Source organism: Theropithecus gelada, chromosome 1 (genome assembly GCF_003255815.1).
Source record: "Theropithecus gelada isolate Dixy chromosome 1, Tgel_1.0, whole genome shotgun sequence".
Classification (NCBI taxonomy): domain Eukaryota; kingdom Metazoa; phylum Chordata; class Mammalia; order Primates; family Cercopithecidae; genus Theropithecus; species Theropithecus gelada.
Genome location: NC_037668.1, coordinates 21,802,366 through 21,816,425, shown reverse-complemented (window position 1 = coordinate 21,816,425; position 14,060 = coordinate 21,802,366). Strand labels below are relative to the sequence as shown.

At 45.5% G+C, this 14,060-nt stretch overlaps 1 protein-coding gene across 3 annotated transcripts in view; it reads left to right on the top strand.

Annotated features, from left to right (window-relative positions):
- The window catches only part of CCT3 (chaperonin containing TCP1 subunit 3), a 28,470-nt gene extending 22,246 nt beyond the window's left edge, over positions 1–6,224 (top strand). For all 3 annotated transcript variants that reach the window (XM_025369112.1, XM_025369120.1, XM_025369128.1), the window contains 4 exons: positions 2,947–3,127; positions 3,995–4,240; positions 4,503–4,634; positions 5,889–6,224. In XM_025369112.1, coding sequence (XP_025224897.1) covers positions 2,947–3,127; positions 3,995–4,240; positions 4,503–4,634; positions 5,889–5,993 — 664 coding nt within the window. In that variant the 3' untranslated portion in view covers positions 5,994–6,224. The remainder of the gene's footprint in view (positions 1–2,946; positions 3,128–3,994; positions 4,241–4,502; positions 4,635–5,888) is intronic.
- Positions 6,225–14,060: the final 7,836 nt, after the last annotated feature.

Sequence of the window (14,060 nt, the reverse complement as noted above, 5' to 3'; positions counted from 1 at the left end):
AAATCATAAGGAAGCGGTAATACATTTACTATGCCTTAAATGGAAGTAGATCATCATAAAGGTCATCATCATCTTCATGTTGAATAGGCTGTGGAGGAAGAATAGGGGCTGATCTTTCTGTCTTGGGTGTCAGAGGCAGAAGAGTGGTGGAAGGGGAGGCAGGATGGGCAGGAGGCACACTCGGTGTAGCTCAATGAAAATACATCGTAATTTGTCTGACTTTTGCTTTTTCATTTCTCTAAAAATATTTCTGTATAGTACCGGTTGCTCTTCCACTGTTTCAGTTTCAGTGCCTCTATCATAGAAGGGTCCATATTGTAAAAGAAGTCAAAAGCAGTCTTGAATAATCAGAAGCCTTCTGCCAGATTGTCTAATGTCAGTTTGTTTTCTGGCACTGCTTCTTCTACGTCCTCTTCCTCATCGTCTGGCACTGGTTTGGAAGCAGTCGTGTCCATCAAGTCTTCTTCTGTTTGGTTGTTTTTGTTTTTGAGACGGAGTTTCGCTCTGTCGCCCACGCTGGAGTGCAATGGCACAATCTCAGCTCACCACAACCTCTTGCCTCCCAGATTCAAACGATTCTCCTGCCTCAGCCTCCCGAGTAGCTGAGATTACAGGCATGAGCCACCATGCCCAGCTAATTTTGTATTTTTAGTAGAAACGGGGTTTCTCCATGTTGGTCAGGCTGGTCTCGAACTCCCGATGTCAGGTGATCTGCCCGCCTCAGCCTCCCAAAGTGCTGGGATTACAGGTGTGAGCCACCGCACCTGGCTTGTCATCTTCTGTTAATTCCTCTGGTGTATTGTCTGTTAGCTCTTTAATTTCTCCAAGATTCGTATCTTGAAACCCTTCACCACCACCACACCAATTTTTTTAGCCACATCCAGTCTCTTTCATGATTTCCTTGATTGGCTCTGTCATAAATCCTACAAAGTCATGTACAACATCTGGACACAGTTTCCTCCTGCAGAAATCTTCTGTTTTGGGCTTGATGGCTTTCATAAGGCTTTTTCTATAACAACTGGTATCTTCAGTAGTGTAATCCTTTCATATTTTCATCATATTCTCTTTGTTGGGGCTCTCTTTCATAATGTTGACTTTATTTTTTATTTTTTATTTTTTATTGTTTTGAGACAGAGTCTTGTTCTGTCGCCAGGCTGGAGTGCAGTGGTGTGATCTTGGCTCACTGTAACCTCTGCCTCCTGGGTTCAAGCAATTCTCCTGCCTCAGCCTCTGGAGTAGCTGAGACTACAGGTGCACACCACCATGCCCAGCTAATTTTTGTATTTTTAGTAGAGATGGGTTTTCACCATGTTGGCCAGGATGGTCTCGATCTCTTGACCTCGTTATCTGCCCACCTGAGCCTCCCAAAGTGCTGGGATTACAGGCATGAGCCACCATGCCCAGCCAACGGTTCTTTACATGAAGCACCATGTGTAATAAACCTTACAGGTCTTTCTCTGACTGACTGGTCTAGAGTATTTGAATGTCTTCAGTGTTGAACTTATGTGGCTCTGGGTATCCATGGGCATTGTCCAATATCAGAAGCACTTTCAAAAGTAGTCCCTTTGTGGAAAAGTACTTCCTGACTTAAAGGACAAAACATCGATGGAAGCAATCCAGAAAAAGTGTTCTTATTGTCCAGGCCTGGTTGTACAACCACAAGACATAAACTTGACCCTCCAAGGGACAGGCTAACTTCTTTGCACAAAATCCTGGTGCTCCCTTCTCTTTCTTACTAATAAATGTCATTTGTGGCATAATCTTCCTGATTAGGTCACTTTCATATACATTAAAATTGTATTTAGGCAGATACCATTTCTCCTCAATGATTTCTCTTTTTTTTTTTGAGACAGAGTCTCACAGTCACCCAGGCTGGAGTTCGGTGGTGCGATCTCGCTCACCACAACTTCTGCTTCCTAGGTTCAAGCGATTCTCCTGCCACAGCCTCCCAAGTAGCTGGGAGTACAGGCAGGTGCCACAACACCTGGCTAATTTTTTCTTATATTTTTAGTAGAGACAAGTTTCACCAGGCTGGTCTCGAACTCCTGACCTCAAGCGATCCACTGGCCTTGCTTGGCCTTCCAAAGTGTTGGGATTACAGGCATGAGCCACCAAGCCCCTGGGAACATATCTGCTGTTTCTTGGTCAGCAGAAGCTATTTCCTGTTATCTTGACATTTTAAAAGCCAAACAAACCTCTTTCTAAAATTATCAAACCATGCTTTGCTGGCATTAAATTCTCCAGCTTCAGATGTTTGACCTTCCTTTTTTGATGAGGTGTCATTTAATGATTTCATGTTTTCTCAAACCATATTAGCATATATAGGTATGCTGTTCTTACCTACATAAAAGCTGCATTATCAATGAGATTAATAGGTATATTTCTCAAAAAGCGCAGGGTTTTCACAGCTGCTGGCATAACTGCAATGCTGCTGTAACTGCAATGACAGCTTCAGTGGTTTTTTTTGTTTGTTTTTTGGGTTGTTTTTTGTTTTGTTTTGTTTTGTTTTGTTTTAGATAGGGTCCCACCCTGTTATCTAGGCTGGAGTGCAATGGCATGGTCACAGCTCACTGCATCCTTGGTATCATGTTTTCAAGGGATCCCCCACCTCACCCTCCTGAGTAGCTGCAGCTACAGGTATGCATCACTATGCCCAGCTAGTTTTATATTTTTTGTAGAGACAGTCTTGTTACGTTACCCAGGCTGGTCTCAAATTTCTGGGCTCAAGCAGTCGTCCTGCCCAGCCTCCCAAAGTACTGGGATTACAAGTGTGAGCTGCTGTGCCTGTCCCTCTGGAAATCTTTTTCACCGTACAGGCAAGACCTCTTAAGTGATGTTTCCAGCAATCCACTTTTGCCCTTATCCCTAACTACAGACCTTAGAGACTAGGGAAATGGGTAAAGTATCTGAAATCATCTGATTCTCCCCACCTTTTCCATCCAATAGAGCCTGTGGGGCCCGGATAGTCAGCCGACCAGAGGAACTGAGAGAAGATGATGTTGGAACAGGAGCAGGCCTCCTGGAAATCAAGAAAATTGGAGATGAATACTTTACATTCATCACTGAGTGCAAAGACCCCAAGGCCTGCACCATTCTCCTCCGGGGGGCTAGCAAAGAGATTCTCTCGGTGAGTCAGCCTTGGATGTATGACCAGATGAAATAGATCACTGGACTTCTTGAGAGTTTCCCAAAGGGCCTGAAATAATTCTGTGGTCCATTTATAGCTATTTAATTTGGACTTATAGCAACAAATTCCTTTTCTGCTTCCTTTTTTAAATTAAATAATTTAAAATTTTTAAAATTGTAATAAGCATAAAATTTACCGTCTTAATCATTTTAATTGTATAGTTCAGTAATGTTAATTGTATAGTTTAATTGTATAGTTCACGTTCTTGTGCAAGAGATCTCCAGAACTTTTTCATCTTGCAAAACTGAGACTCTGTACCCCTTGAACAAGATACCTCATTTCCTCCTCCCTGGCAACAACTGCTTTCTTATTTTTTATGTTGAAGTTATAAATATTACTTTTTTTTTTCCTCGTTGAGGCTAAGTAACTCCCAAAGGCACATAGCTAGTAAGTGGGAGAGTTTGTACAACACCATGCAACCTCCTAAAAGATACAGCTAGGAAGGGATGGAATAGGTTTTGGCTCTTATCTAGCAAGATACATGCTGTTTATTTCCAGATAACTAGCAAGGGATGAGATAGGTTATTGCTCTAATCTAGCATAATGGATAAAGACCTAACTTTATGGTTGGGTGATACCCCCAAACCCTTTGCAGTTACCACTCCCTGCCACCCTATATTATAGTCATGAGTTACATTTTCTCAGATAAATAATCTGCCCTGCCCAGCAGGGGTTCCAAGTACCTTTTCTAGTTGCCCTTCTTGGTGGTTTACTAACTTTGGCAGTTAGGAAGTCCTTTTGGTGCCTCTGATTTTTTTTTATGAGTCATCAAGCTTTGGCTTCATACTGTCTATTTGCTTCTCCAAGGAAGTAGAACGCAACCTCCAGGATGCCATGCAAGTGTGTCGCAATGTTCTCCTGGACCCTCAGCTGGTGCCAGGGGGTGGGGCCTCCGAGATGGCTGTGGCCCATGCCTTGACAGAAAAATCCAAGGCCATGACTGGTGTGGAACAATGGCCATACAGGGCTGTTGCCCAGGCCCTAGAGGTCATCCCTCGTACCCTGATCCAGAACTGTGGGGCTAGCACCATCCGTCTACTTACCTCTCTTCGGGTGAGTTCCTCTCCAAGCTTTTCTCTTGATGGAGCAGGGAAAGCTGTGTTTGCCCTGAGGGGAAGGTTCATATCTGGCTATCCAAATTCTCTTTATAGTTTATTCCTTGAAATCTTTCTCTCCTTTTAGTCTTTGACTTGTTTGCTGTCATTGCCATTTTTCCCTATCCCTTCCATATCAGTCCATTATTTTTTACTTCATTTTTTACCTGATGTTTCCTGTTAACGATTATTTTCCCCTTTACTTCTTGCTTCAATTGCAGGCCAAGCACACCCAGGAGAACTGTGAGACCTGGGGTGTAAATGGTGAGACAGGTACTTTGGTAGACATGAAGGAACTGGGCATATGGGAGCCATTGGCTGTGAAGCTGCAGACTTACAAGACAGCAGTGGAGGTAAGGCACCCTAAGATATGTACATGCTGTTTAAATTTTTTTTTTCTTTTTTTTTTTTTTTTTGAGACGCAGTCTCACTCTGTCGCCCAGGCTGGAGTGCAATGGTGTAATCTCAGCTCACTGCAATCTCCGCCTCCCGGGTTCAAGCGATTCTTGTGCCTCAGCCTCCCAAGTAGCTGGGGCTACAGGCATGCACCACCACTGCCAGCTAATTTTTATATTTTTTAGTAGAGATAGGGTTTCACTATGTTATCCAGGCTGTCTCGAACTCCTGACCTCAGGTGATCTGCCCACCTTGGCCTCCCAAAGTGCTGGGGTTACAGGCATGAGCCACCATGCCCAGCCTGGTCTAGTCTTGAAGGGAGGCGTATAGAAGGCAGAATATTCCTCTAAGGTATTATACCTAAGATAATCCCTAATTATCTTTAGCTCATACTAAAAGCAAGATAACATAGCACAAGCTGTATCACTTGCTTAGGGAGAACTGCAATTGTTTTTTCTTTTTTTTTTTTTTTTTTTTGAAATGGACTCTTGCTCTGTTGCCCAGGCTGGAGTGCAGTGGCATGGTCTTGGCTCACTGCAGCCTCCACCTCCCGGGTTCAAGCGAATCTCCTGTGTCAGCCTCCCAAGTAGCTGGAATTACAGGTGCCTGCCACCACGCCCGGCTAATTTTTTCTATTTTTAGTAGAGACAGGGTTTCACCATGTTGGCCAGGCTGGCCTGGAACTCCTGACCTTGTGATCCGCCTGCCTTGGCCCCCCAAAGTGCTGGGATTACAGGTATGTGCCACCGCGCCTGGCTGAGAACTGCATTTTACATTCAGGACTGAAAAGGTGGGACATGGTGGCTCACGCCTGTAATCACAGCACTTTGGGAGGCTGAAGTAGGTGGATCACGTGAGGTCAGGAGTTCAAGACCAGCCTAACCAACATGGAGAAACCCCATCTCTACTAAAAATACAAAATTAGCCGGGCATGGTGGTGTGGGCCTGTAATCCCAAATACTTGGGAGGCTGAGGTAGTAGAATCGCTTGAACCCAGGAGGCGGAGGTTGCAGTGAGCTGAGATCATGCCACTGCACTCTAGCCTGGGTGGCAAGAGGGAAACTGCATCTCAAAAAAGAATAAAAGACTGAAAAGGTAGATGTCAGACAAAATGGCAGTTCTGTAGTAGGATCTAGGTGATAGATCTAAAGGAAAGAAAAGTGTCCTTTCCTTCTCTGCTGACCTCTTTGCATCTGTGGTTTTTCTTCTAGACGGCAGTTCTGCTACTGCGAATTGATGACATCGTCTCAGGCCACAAAAAGAAAGGCGATGACCAGAGCCGGCAAGGCGGGGCTCCTGATGCTGGCCAGGAGTGAGCACTAGGCAAGGCTACTTCAGTGCACAGAACCAGCAGAGTCTCCCCTTTTCCTGAGCCAGAGTGCCAGGAACACTGTGGACGTCTTTGTTCAGAAGGGATCAGGTTGGGGGGCAGCCTCCAGTCCCTTTCTGTCCCAGCTCAGTTTTCCAAAAGACACTGACATGTAATTCTTCTCTATTGTAAGGTTTCCATTTAGTTTGCTTCCGATGATTAAATCTAAGTCATTTGAGAAAGTTGTTATGTGTTTTTCAACCTTGGGCCATCTCTCTTATCTTCTGGCAAATAGGAGGAGGCAGAAAACCTTACTGGGGAGGGAAGGGAGACCTGGAATGAGGGCATTCAGACTCTTTTGCCTTCTTGAGGGAGTATTCTTCAGATTTCTCAGTAAATTTTGGTTGGAAAGACCCTTTTGGAGTTCAAAGGATAATACTGTAAAGGTTACGAAGCACCATTTTGCATTCACCACCCAAAGAATGAGCAACCTGTCTAAAGCATGGGTGTTCCCCATATGTGGTTGTATGTAGAGCAACACCCAGTACCTCCTAGGGCTCTGGTATATAACATATAAAGGACATATAACATATAAAGGACATATAACATCTTTTTTTTTTTTCGTGTAGTTTTCAGAATTCTCCCCTTACCTGGAGTTATTTTTCTCTGCCTTCTTCCAATGTTCCTTACGATTCCAGTCTTCATTTTGGCTTTCTGGCCTATTCTCATGCCAGTATCCTGTCACAGTCAGACTTCTCTGCCTTTCTGCTAGCAGAAACAAAATATTTAAATTTCATTTGTTTTTATCAAGGAGAGAAAAAAATCTTGTGTAGTGGTCCCAGGATGCTAGAGGCTAGGTGGTATTATCCTTTGATTTCTTCAGTGTTCCACTTGGCTACTGGGCTTTTCACCCTCACGTCCGTCCTTATGACTCATACATTTAGCCTTGTTTATCTCTTCCCTGACCATAGGACCTAGTCATATTAAGTTGAATACTTGGTAGAATGATGGTAAGTACTATCTAACAGATGTATTCTAGTCATTTTGAATGTTAACTAATGGATCCTCACAACAGCCCTCTTAAGACAGGTAATGTTATCCCCCATTTTGTGAGGAAGAAATCTAATGTATAGATACGTAACTTGTCGAAGGGTCGCAGACCTGGAATTCATATGTAGGCACTGTGCTTCTAGAGGCCTTGCTTTAGAGATAGGGTTTCTCCGTGTTGGTTAGACTAGTCTCGAACTCCTGACCTCAGGTGATTCATCTACCTCATCCTCCCAAAGTGCTGGGATTACAGGTGTGAGCCACCATGCCCGGCCAACAAAGCCATGCTTTTACTGCTGGCTATCCTGACTAAACTGAGGTGGGACGGAAAGGGGCTTGTGAGATGCCTATGGCTTTAGCTTCCTGCTTAGGTCAGTCCAAAGCCATCTGCCTATACTCTTTTGCAAGGGGCTCAGAAATAAGCCTACCTGCCTTTTGCTGAAATCTCTGCCTCTTTGATTGCAGTGTTTTAATTCTCTTGGAGCTTTAACTCCTCAGAGATAAGTTAATTCTTTTATTTATTTATTTATTTTTTGAGACAGAGTCTTGCTCTGTCACCTGGGCTGGAGTGCAGTGGGGTGATCGCAGCTCACTGCAGCCTCCGCCTCCCGGGTTCAAGCAATTCTCCTGCCTGAGCCTCCCGAATAGCCGGGACTACAGGCTTGTGCCACTATGCCCAGCTAATTTTGTTGTATTTTTAGTAGAGACGGGGTTTCACCATGTTGGTTGGCCAGGATGGTCTCCATCTCTTGACCTCGTGGGCCTCCTGCCTTGGCCTTCCAGAGTGCTGGGATTACAGGCGTAAGCCACAGCGCTTGGCCGATGAGTTAATTCTTAAATGAATTAGTAAAACAAGATAGTGAAATAGTGTCCGTAACACCTGAGAAATGATGAAAGTCCTGGGAAAGCTAGTCATCTTGTAGATTCTTTCCTCCCCTTTGTTCCTTAGTCAGTCTAGGTTCGTTTTGTTGTCAGCTCTAATAGTTAAGCACTTGGGTAGTGTCATAGTCTTCCTTACTATTATTGGTACCTCTTTTTTTTTTTCTGAGGCAGGGTCTCGCTCTGTCACCCAGGCTGGAGTGCAGTGATGTGGTCTCGGCTCCCTGCAACCTCCGCCTCCTGGTTTCAGGCGATTCTCCTGCCTCAGCCTCCTGAGTAGCTGTGACTACAGGTGTGTGCCACCGTGCCCAGCTAATTTTTTGTAATTTTAGTATAGACAAGATTTCACCGTGTTAGCCAGGATGGTCTCGATCTCCTGACCTCATGATCTGCCCGCCTCGGCCTCCCAAAGTGCTGGGGTTATAGGAGTGAGCCACCACGCCTGGCCCTATTGGTACCTCTTTTTTTTTTTTTTTTTTTATGAGATGGAGTCTCACTCTGTCACCCAGGCTGGAGTGCAGTAGCATGATCTCAGCTCACTGCAAGCTCCGCCTCCCAGGTTCACGCCATTCTCCTGCCTCAGCCGCCCAAGTAGCTGGGACTACAGGCACCTGCCACCACGCCCAGCTAATTTTTTGTATTTTTAGTAGAGATGGGGTTTCACTGTGTTAGCCAGGATGGTCTCAATCTCCTGACCTTGTGATCTACCCACCTTGGCCTCCCAAAGTGCTGGGATTACAGGCATGAGCCACTGCGCCCAGCCTATTGGTACCTCTTTTTTAAAGCATCTGTAATATCTGGTTTCTTTTTCCTTTTTATTTATTTTCTAGTTGTTTTTGCCATTTCTAAACCTATGTAAATCCTTCTGGCATGTTACATCACTTTGGAGTGTTTATCTTTCAAAGCCCCACTTTGCTGTCTAAAACTTAGCGATGTACAGATTTAGCATAGGCTGTACGTGGCAGCTCATGCCTGTAATCCCAGCGCTTTGGAAAGCCGAGGCAGAAGGATAACTTGAGCCCAGAAGTTCAAGACCATTCTGGGCAACCTGGCAAAATCCTGTCTACAAAAAATTTAAAAATTGGCTGGGCGCAGTGGCTCACACCTGTAATCCCAGCATTTTGGGAGGCCGAGGCGAGTGGATCACCTGAGGCCAGGAGTTCAAGACAAGCCTAGCCAATGTGGTGAAACCCCATCTCTACAAAAAATACAAAAATTAGCCAAGCTTGGTGGTGGGTACCTGTAATCCCAGCTATTCAGGAGGTTGAGACAGGAGAATCACTCGAACCTGGGAGGTGGAGGTTGCAGTGAGCTGAGATCTCACCGCTGCACTCCAGCCTGGGCAACAAAGTGAGACTCCGTCTCGAAAAAAAAAAATTAGCTGGGTGTGGTGGCATGGCCTGTAGTCCCAGCTCCTCAGAAGGCTGAGGCAAGAGAATTGTTTGAACCGGGGAGGTGGAGTTTGCAGTGAGCCAAGATGGTGACACTGCATTCCATCCTGGGCGACAAAGTAAGACTGTCTCACTTTTGTTGCCTCCCAGGTTCAAGTGATTCTCCTGCCTCAGCCTCCCGAGTAGCTGGGATTATAGGCAAGTGCCACCATGCCTGGCTAATTTTTTATTTTTGTATTTTTAGTAGGGAAAGGTTTTCTCCATGTTGGTCAGGCTGGTCTTGAACTCCTGACCTCAGGTGATCTGCCTGCCTTGGCCTCCCAGAGTGCTGGGATTACAAGTGTGAGCCACCGCACCCAGCCCAAACAAAAATTTTAACAGTGATGAAAGGCTGCCCAGGCCACTTCTGCTCCCCTGCATGAACCCTATTCACTAAACATTTGATTCCATGAGTGTGATTTTCCCATGTCCTTGACTCTGCCAATGATCCTTCCTCTGTCAAATTCCTACATTTTAGTCGAGTCCTATGTCGCCTGCCATAAAGCAGTAATTTGGGGGTTGTTGTGGGAGTTTGAATTCCTGACTGCTATTTAAGCCCTCTATACTCAGCCAAGACTTGTTTTTATTCTCCCTTATCAGATTCTAGAGTTGATATCTTAGAAGATAAATGTACAGTCATCTCTCAGTATCTGTGAGGGATTGGTTCCAGGACACTCCCCTATACCAAAATCTGCAGCTGTTCAAGACTCTTACATCATCATCATTTCATTATTATTATTAGAGACAAAATTGCTATCACCCAGCCTGGAGCGCAGCAGCACAATCTTGGCTCACTGCAACCTCTACCTCCTGGGTTCAACCAATTTTCATGTCTCAGCCTCCTGAGTAGCTGGGATTACATGCCTAGCTAATATTTGTATTTTTTTATACAGATGGGGTTTCACCTTGTTGGCCAGTCTGGTCTCAAACTCTTGACCTCAAGTGAACCACCCGCCTAGCCCCCCCAAATTGCTGGGATTACAAGCATTACAAGCATGAACCACCACACACAGCCAGGACGCATTAAATGGCATGGTATTTGCATATAACCTATGTACATTCTCCCATATAATTTTTTTTTCTTTTTTTTTTTTTTTCTTTCGAGATGGGAGTCTTACTCTGTTACCCAGGCTGGAGTGCGGTGGCGCAATCTCGGCTCACTGCAACCTCTGCTTCCCGGTTTCAAGTGATTCTCTTGCCTCAGCCTCCCAAGTGGCTGGAATTTCAGGCGTCTGCCACCACACCCAGCTAATTTTTGTATTTTTACTAGAGACAGGGTTTCACCATGTTAGCCAGGCTGGTCTCGAACTCCTGACTTCAGGTGATCCACCCGTCTCGGCCTCATGAAGTGCTGGGATTACAGGCGTGAGCCACCACACCCAGCCCTCCTTTCATATATTTTAATCATCTCTCGATTACTTATGTAACTTAAAGCATTGTCAATGCTGTGTAAATAGTTATACTGTTTTATTTGTAGTATTTTAATTTTTTCCTCAAATATTTTCTTTTTTTTTTTTTTTTTTTGAGACAGCCTTGCTCCGTCGCCAGGTTAGAGTGCAGTGGCACAATCTCGGCTCACTACAACCTCCGCCTCCCGGGTTCAAGCGATTCTCCTGCCTCAGCCTCCCGAGTAGCTGGGATTACAGGCGTGCACCACCATGCCCAGTTGTATTTTTAGTAGAGACGGGGTTTCACCATGTTGGCCAGGATGGTCTCGATCTCTTGACCTCCTGATCCGCCCACCTCGGCCTCCCAAAGTGCTGGGATTACAGGTGTGAGTCACTGCACCCGGCCTTTTTTCCTCAAATATTTTCAATCCACAGTTGAATCTGTGGATGACGAGCCAGCAGATACAGAGGGCCAGGCCAACTATACCTTTTTTTCTCCAGAAAAATAAGTTTCTGAGAACATTTTGAGAGTTTATTTCTGGAGTAGCTATTTGTGGTTGAAGGGGGGAGGCAGGAAATTGGATCCCTACTAAATTACAACAAAGTTAATTCCCGGCAGCTGAAAGGTGTAAATATAAGAAAATACAGGCCGGGCACAGTGGCTCACGCCTGTAATCTCAGCACTTTGGGAGGCCGAGATGGGCGGATCACAAGGTCAGGAGATCGAGACCATCCTGGCTAACACGGTGAAACCCCGTCTCTACTAAAAATACAAAAAATTAGCCGGGCGTTGTGGCGGTCGCCTGTAGTCCCAGCTACACGGGAGGCTGAGGCAGGAAAATGCCGTGAACCCGGCAGGCGGAGCTTGCAGTGTGTCGAGATTGCGCCACTGCACTCCAGCCTGGGCGACAGAGCAAGACTCTGTCTCAAAAATAAATAAATAAATAACCATAAGAGCACTAGAAGAAAAGTGGGGTTTAAAATATGTGAGGGGACTTTGGGAGGCTGAGACGGGTGGATCACCTGAGGTCGGGAGTTTGAGACCAGCCTAACCAACATGGAGAAACCCTGTCTCTACAAAAAATACAAAAAATTAGCCAGGCGTGGTGGCGCATGCCTGTAATCCCAGCTACTCAGGAGGCTAAGGCAGGAGAATCACTTGAACCTGGGAGGCGGAGGTTGCAGTGATCCAAGATCATGCCATTGCACTCTATCTAGCCTGGGCAATGAGTGAAACTTCATATCAAAAAAAAAAAAAAAGAGTTAGGGGGTAAGGAACTCCATACAAAGTTTGCACTGCAAAAACAAAAGGGGGAGAGGATTTGCAACAATGTTAATTTCCTTAAAGAACTTTTAGGGTGGACAAGATGGTGTATGCCCATAGTCCCAGCTACTAAGGAGGCTAAATTGGGAGAAATCACTTCAGCCCAGGAGTTTGAGGCTGCAATTGAGCTATGTTTGCACAGCTGCACTCCAGCCTGCCTGATGCAGCAAGACCCTGTTTTAACAACAACAACATAACACTTTCAGAACTTGACAATTAAGAAAAGGCCTGTAGGCCGGGCACGGTGGCTCAAGCCTGTAATCCCAGCACTTTGGGAGGCCGAGATGGGCGGATCACGAGGTCAGGAGATCGAGACCATCCTGGTGAACACGGTGAAACCCCGTCTCTACTAAAAAGCACCAAAAAAAAAACTAGCCGGGCGCGGTGGCGGGCACCTGTAGTCCCAGCTACTCGGGAAGCTGAGGCAGGAGAATGGCGTGAACCCGGGAGGCAGAGCTTGCAGTGAGCTGAGATCCGGCCACTGCACTCCAGCCTGGGCGACAGAGTGAGACTCCGTCTCAAAAAAAAAAAGAAAAGAAAAGAAAAGGCCTGTAGAAAAATAGGTAAAGGATTTAAAAAGCTCCAGAGAAGCAAAAATCGACTAAAATGTGAAGAGATGCTGGCCGGGCGTGGTGGTTCACGCCTGTAATCCCAGCACTTTGGGAGACCGAGGTGGGAAGATCAACAGGTCAGGAGCTCGAGACCAGCCTAACCAACATGGTGAAACCCCCATCTCTACTAAATACAAAAAAAAAAAATTATCCGGACGTGGTGGCGCACAACTGTAGTTCCAGCTACTCAGCAGGCAGAGGCAGGAGAATCGCTGGAACCCGGGAGGCAGAGGTTGCAGTGAGCCAAGATTGTGCCACTGTATTCCAGCCTGGGCGACAGAGCAAGACTCCATCTCCAAAAAAAAAAAAGAAAAACACCAGGCACGGTGGCTCACGCCTGTAATCCCAGCACTTTGGGAGGCTGAGGTGGGCGCATCACGAGGTCAGGAGATCGAGACCATTCTGGCTAACATGGTGAAACCCTGTCTCTACTAAAAATACAAAAAGCCAAGCGTGGTGGCGGGCGCCTGTAGTCCCAGCTACTTAGGAGGCTGAGGCAGGAGAATGGCGTGAACCCGCGAGGCGGAGCTTGCAGTGAGCCGAGATCATGCCACTGCACTCCAGCCTGGGTGACAGAGTAAGACTCCATCTCAAAATAAATAAACAAACAAACAAACAAACATGAAGAGATGCTTAACCTTATTCAAAGGGAAATGTAAGCATAATTTGGTAAACACTTACAATGTGCTCTCAAGCATGTGGTTTGAGTGTCAATTGGTAAACCTCATATAAAGGGCAGTTTGACCTGGCGATTCCACTCCTTGGTACTTATCTTACTGAATTTGGTTATTAATATGAAATGCTGAGAACTCAGTATTTCTCCTTGGTTGAGTCGATTTCAGACAGGGATATTCTTTCCAGCATTGTTTGCCACAGCAAAATATTACTACATCAACAAGGTTCTGATTAAAAAGATCAGGGAACATACCCCTGCAAGGAGAATGAGGTAACTCCCAAGTGCATTGATACAGAACATTCCTCAATATATGAGTTAAAAATGCAAACTGGGGCCAGGTGTTGTGGCTTACGCCTGTAATCCCAGCACTTTGGGAAGCCGAGGTGGGTGGATCATTTGAGCACAGGAATTCAAGACCAACTTAGGCAACCTGGCAAAACCCCATCTCTACTAAAAATACAAAAATTAGCCGGGCTTGGCAGTGCACACCTGTAATCCCAGCTACTTGGGTGACTGAGGCAGAACAGCTTGAACCCAGGAGGTGGAGGTTGCAGTGAGCCAAGATCTCACCACTGCACTCCAGCCTGGGTGTGACATCGTCTCAAAAAAGAACAACAAAAAAAAAACGAAGAACAGTGTCTGGGTACCACTGTGTATTATTTGTATGTGATTTCAATATATTTGTATTCTTTTTTTTTTTTTTTTTTTTTTTTTTTTTT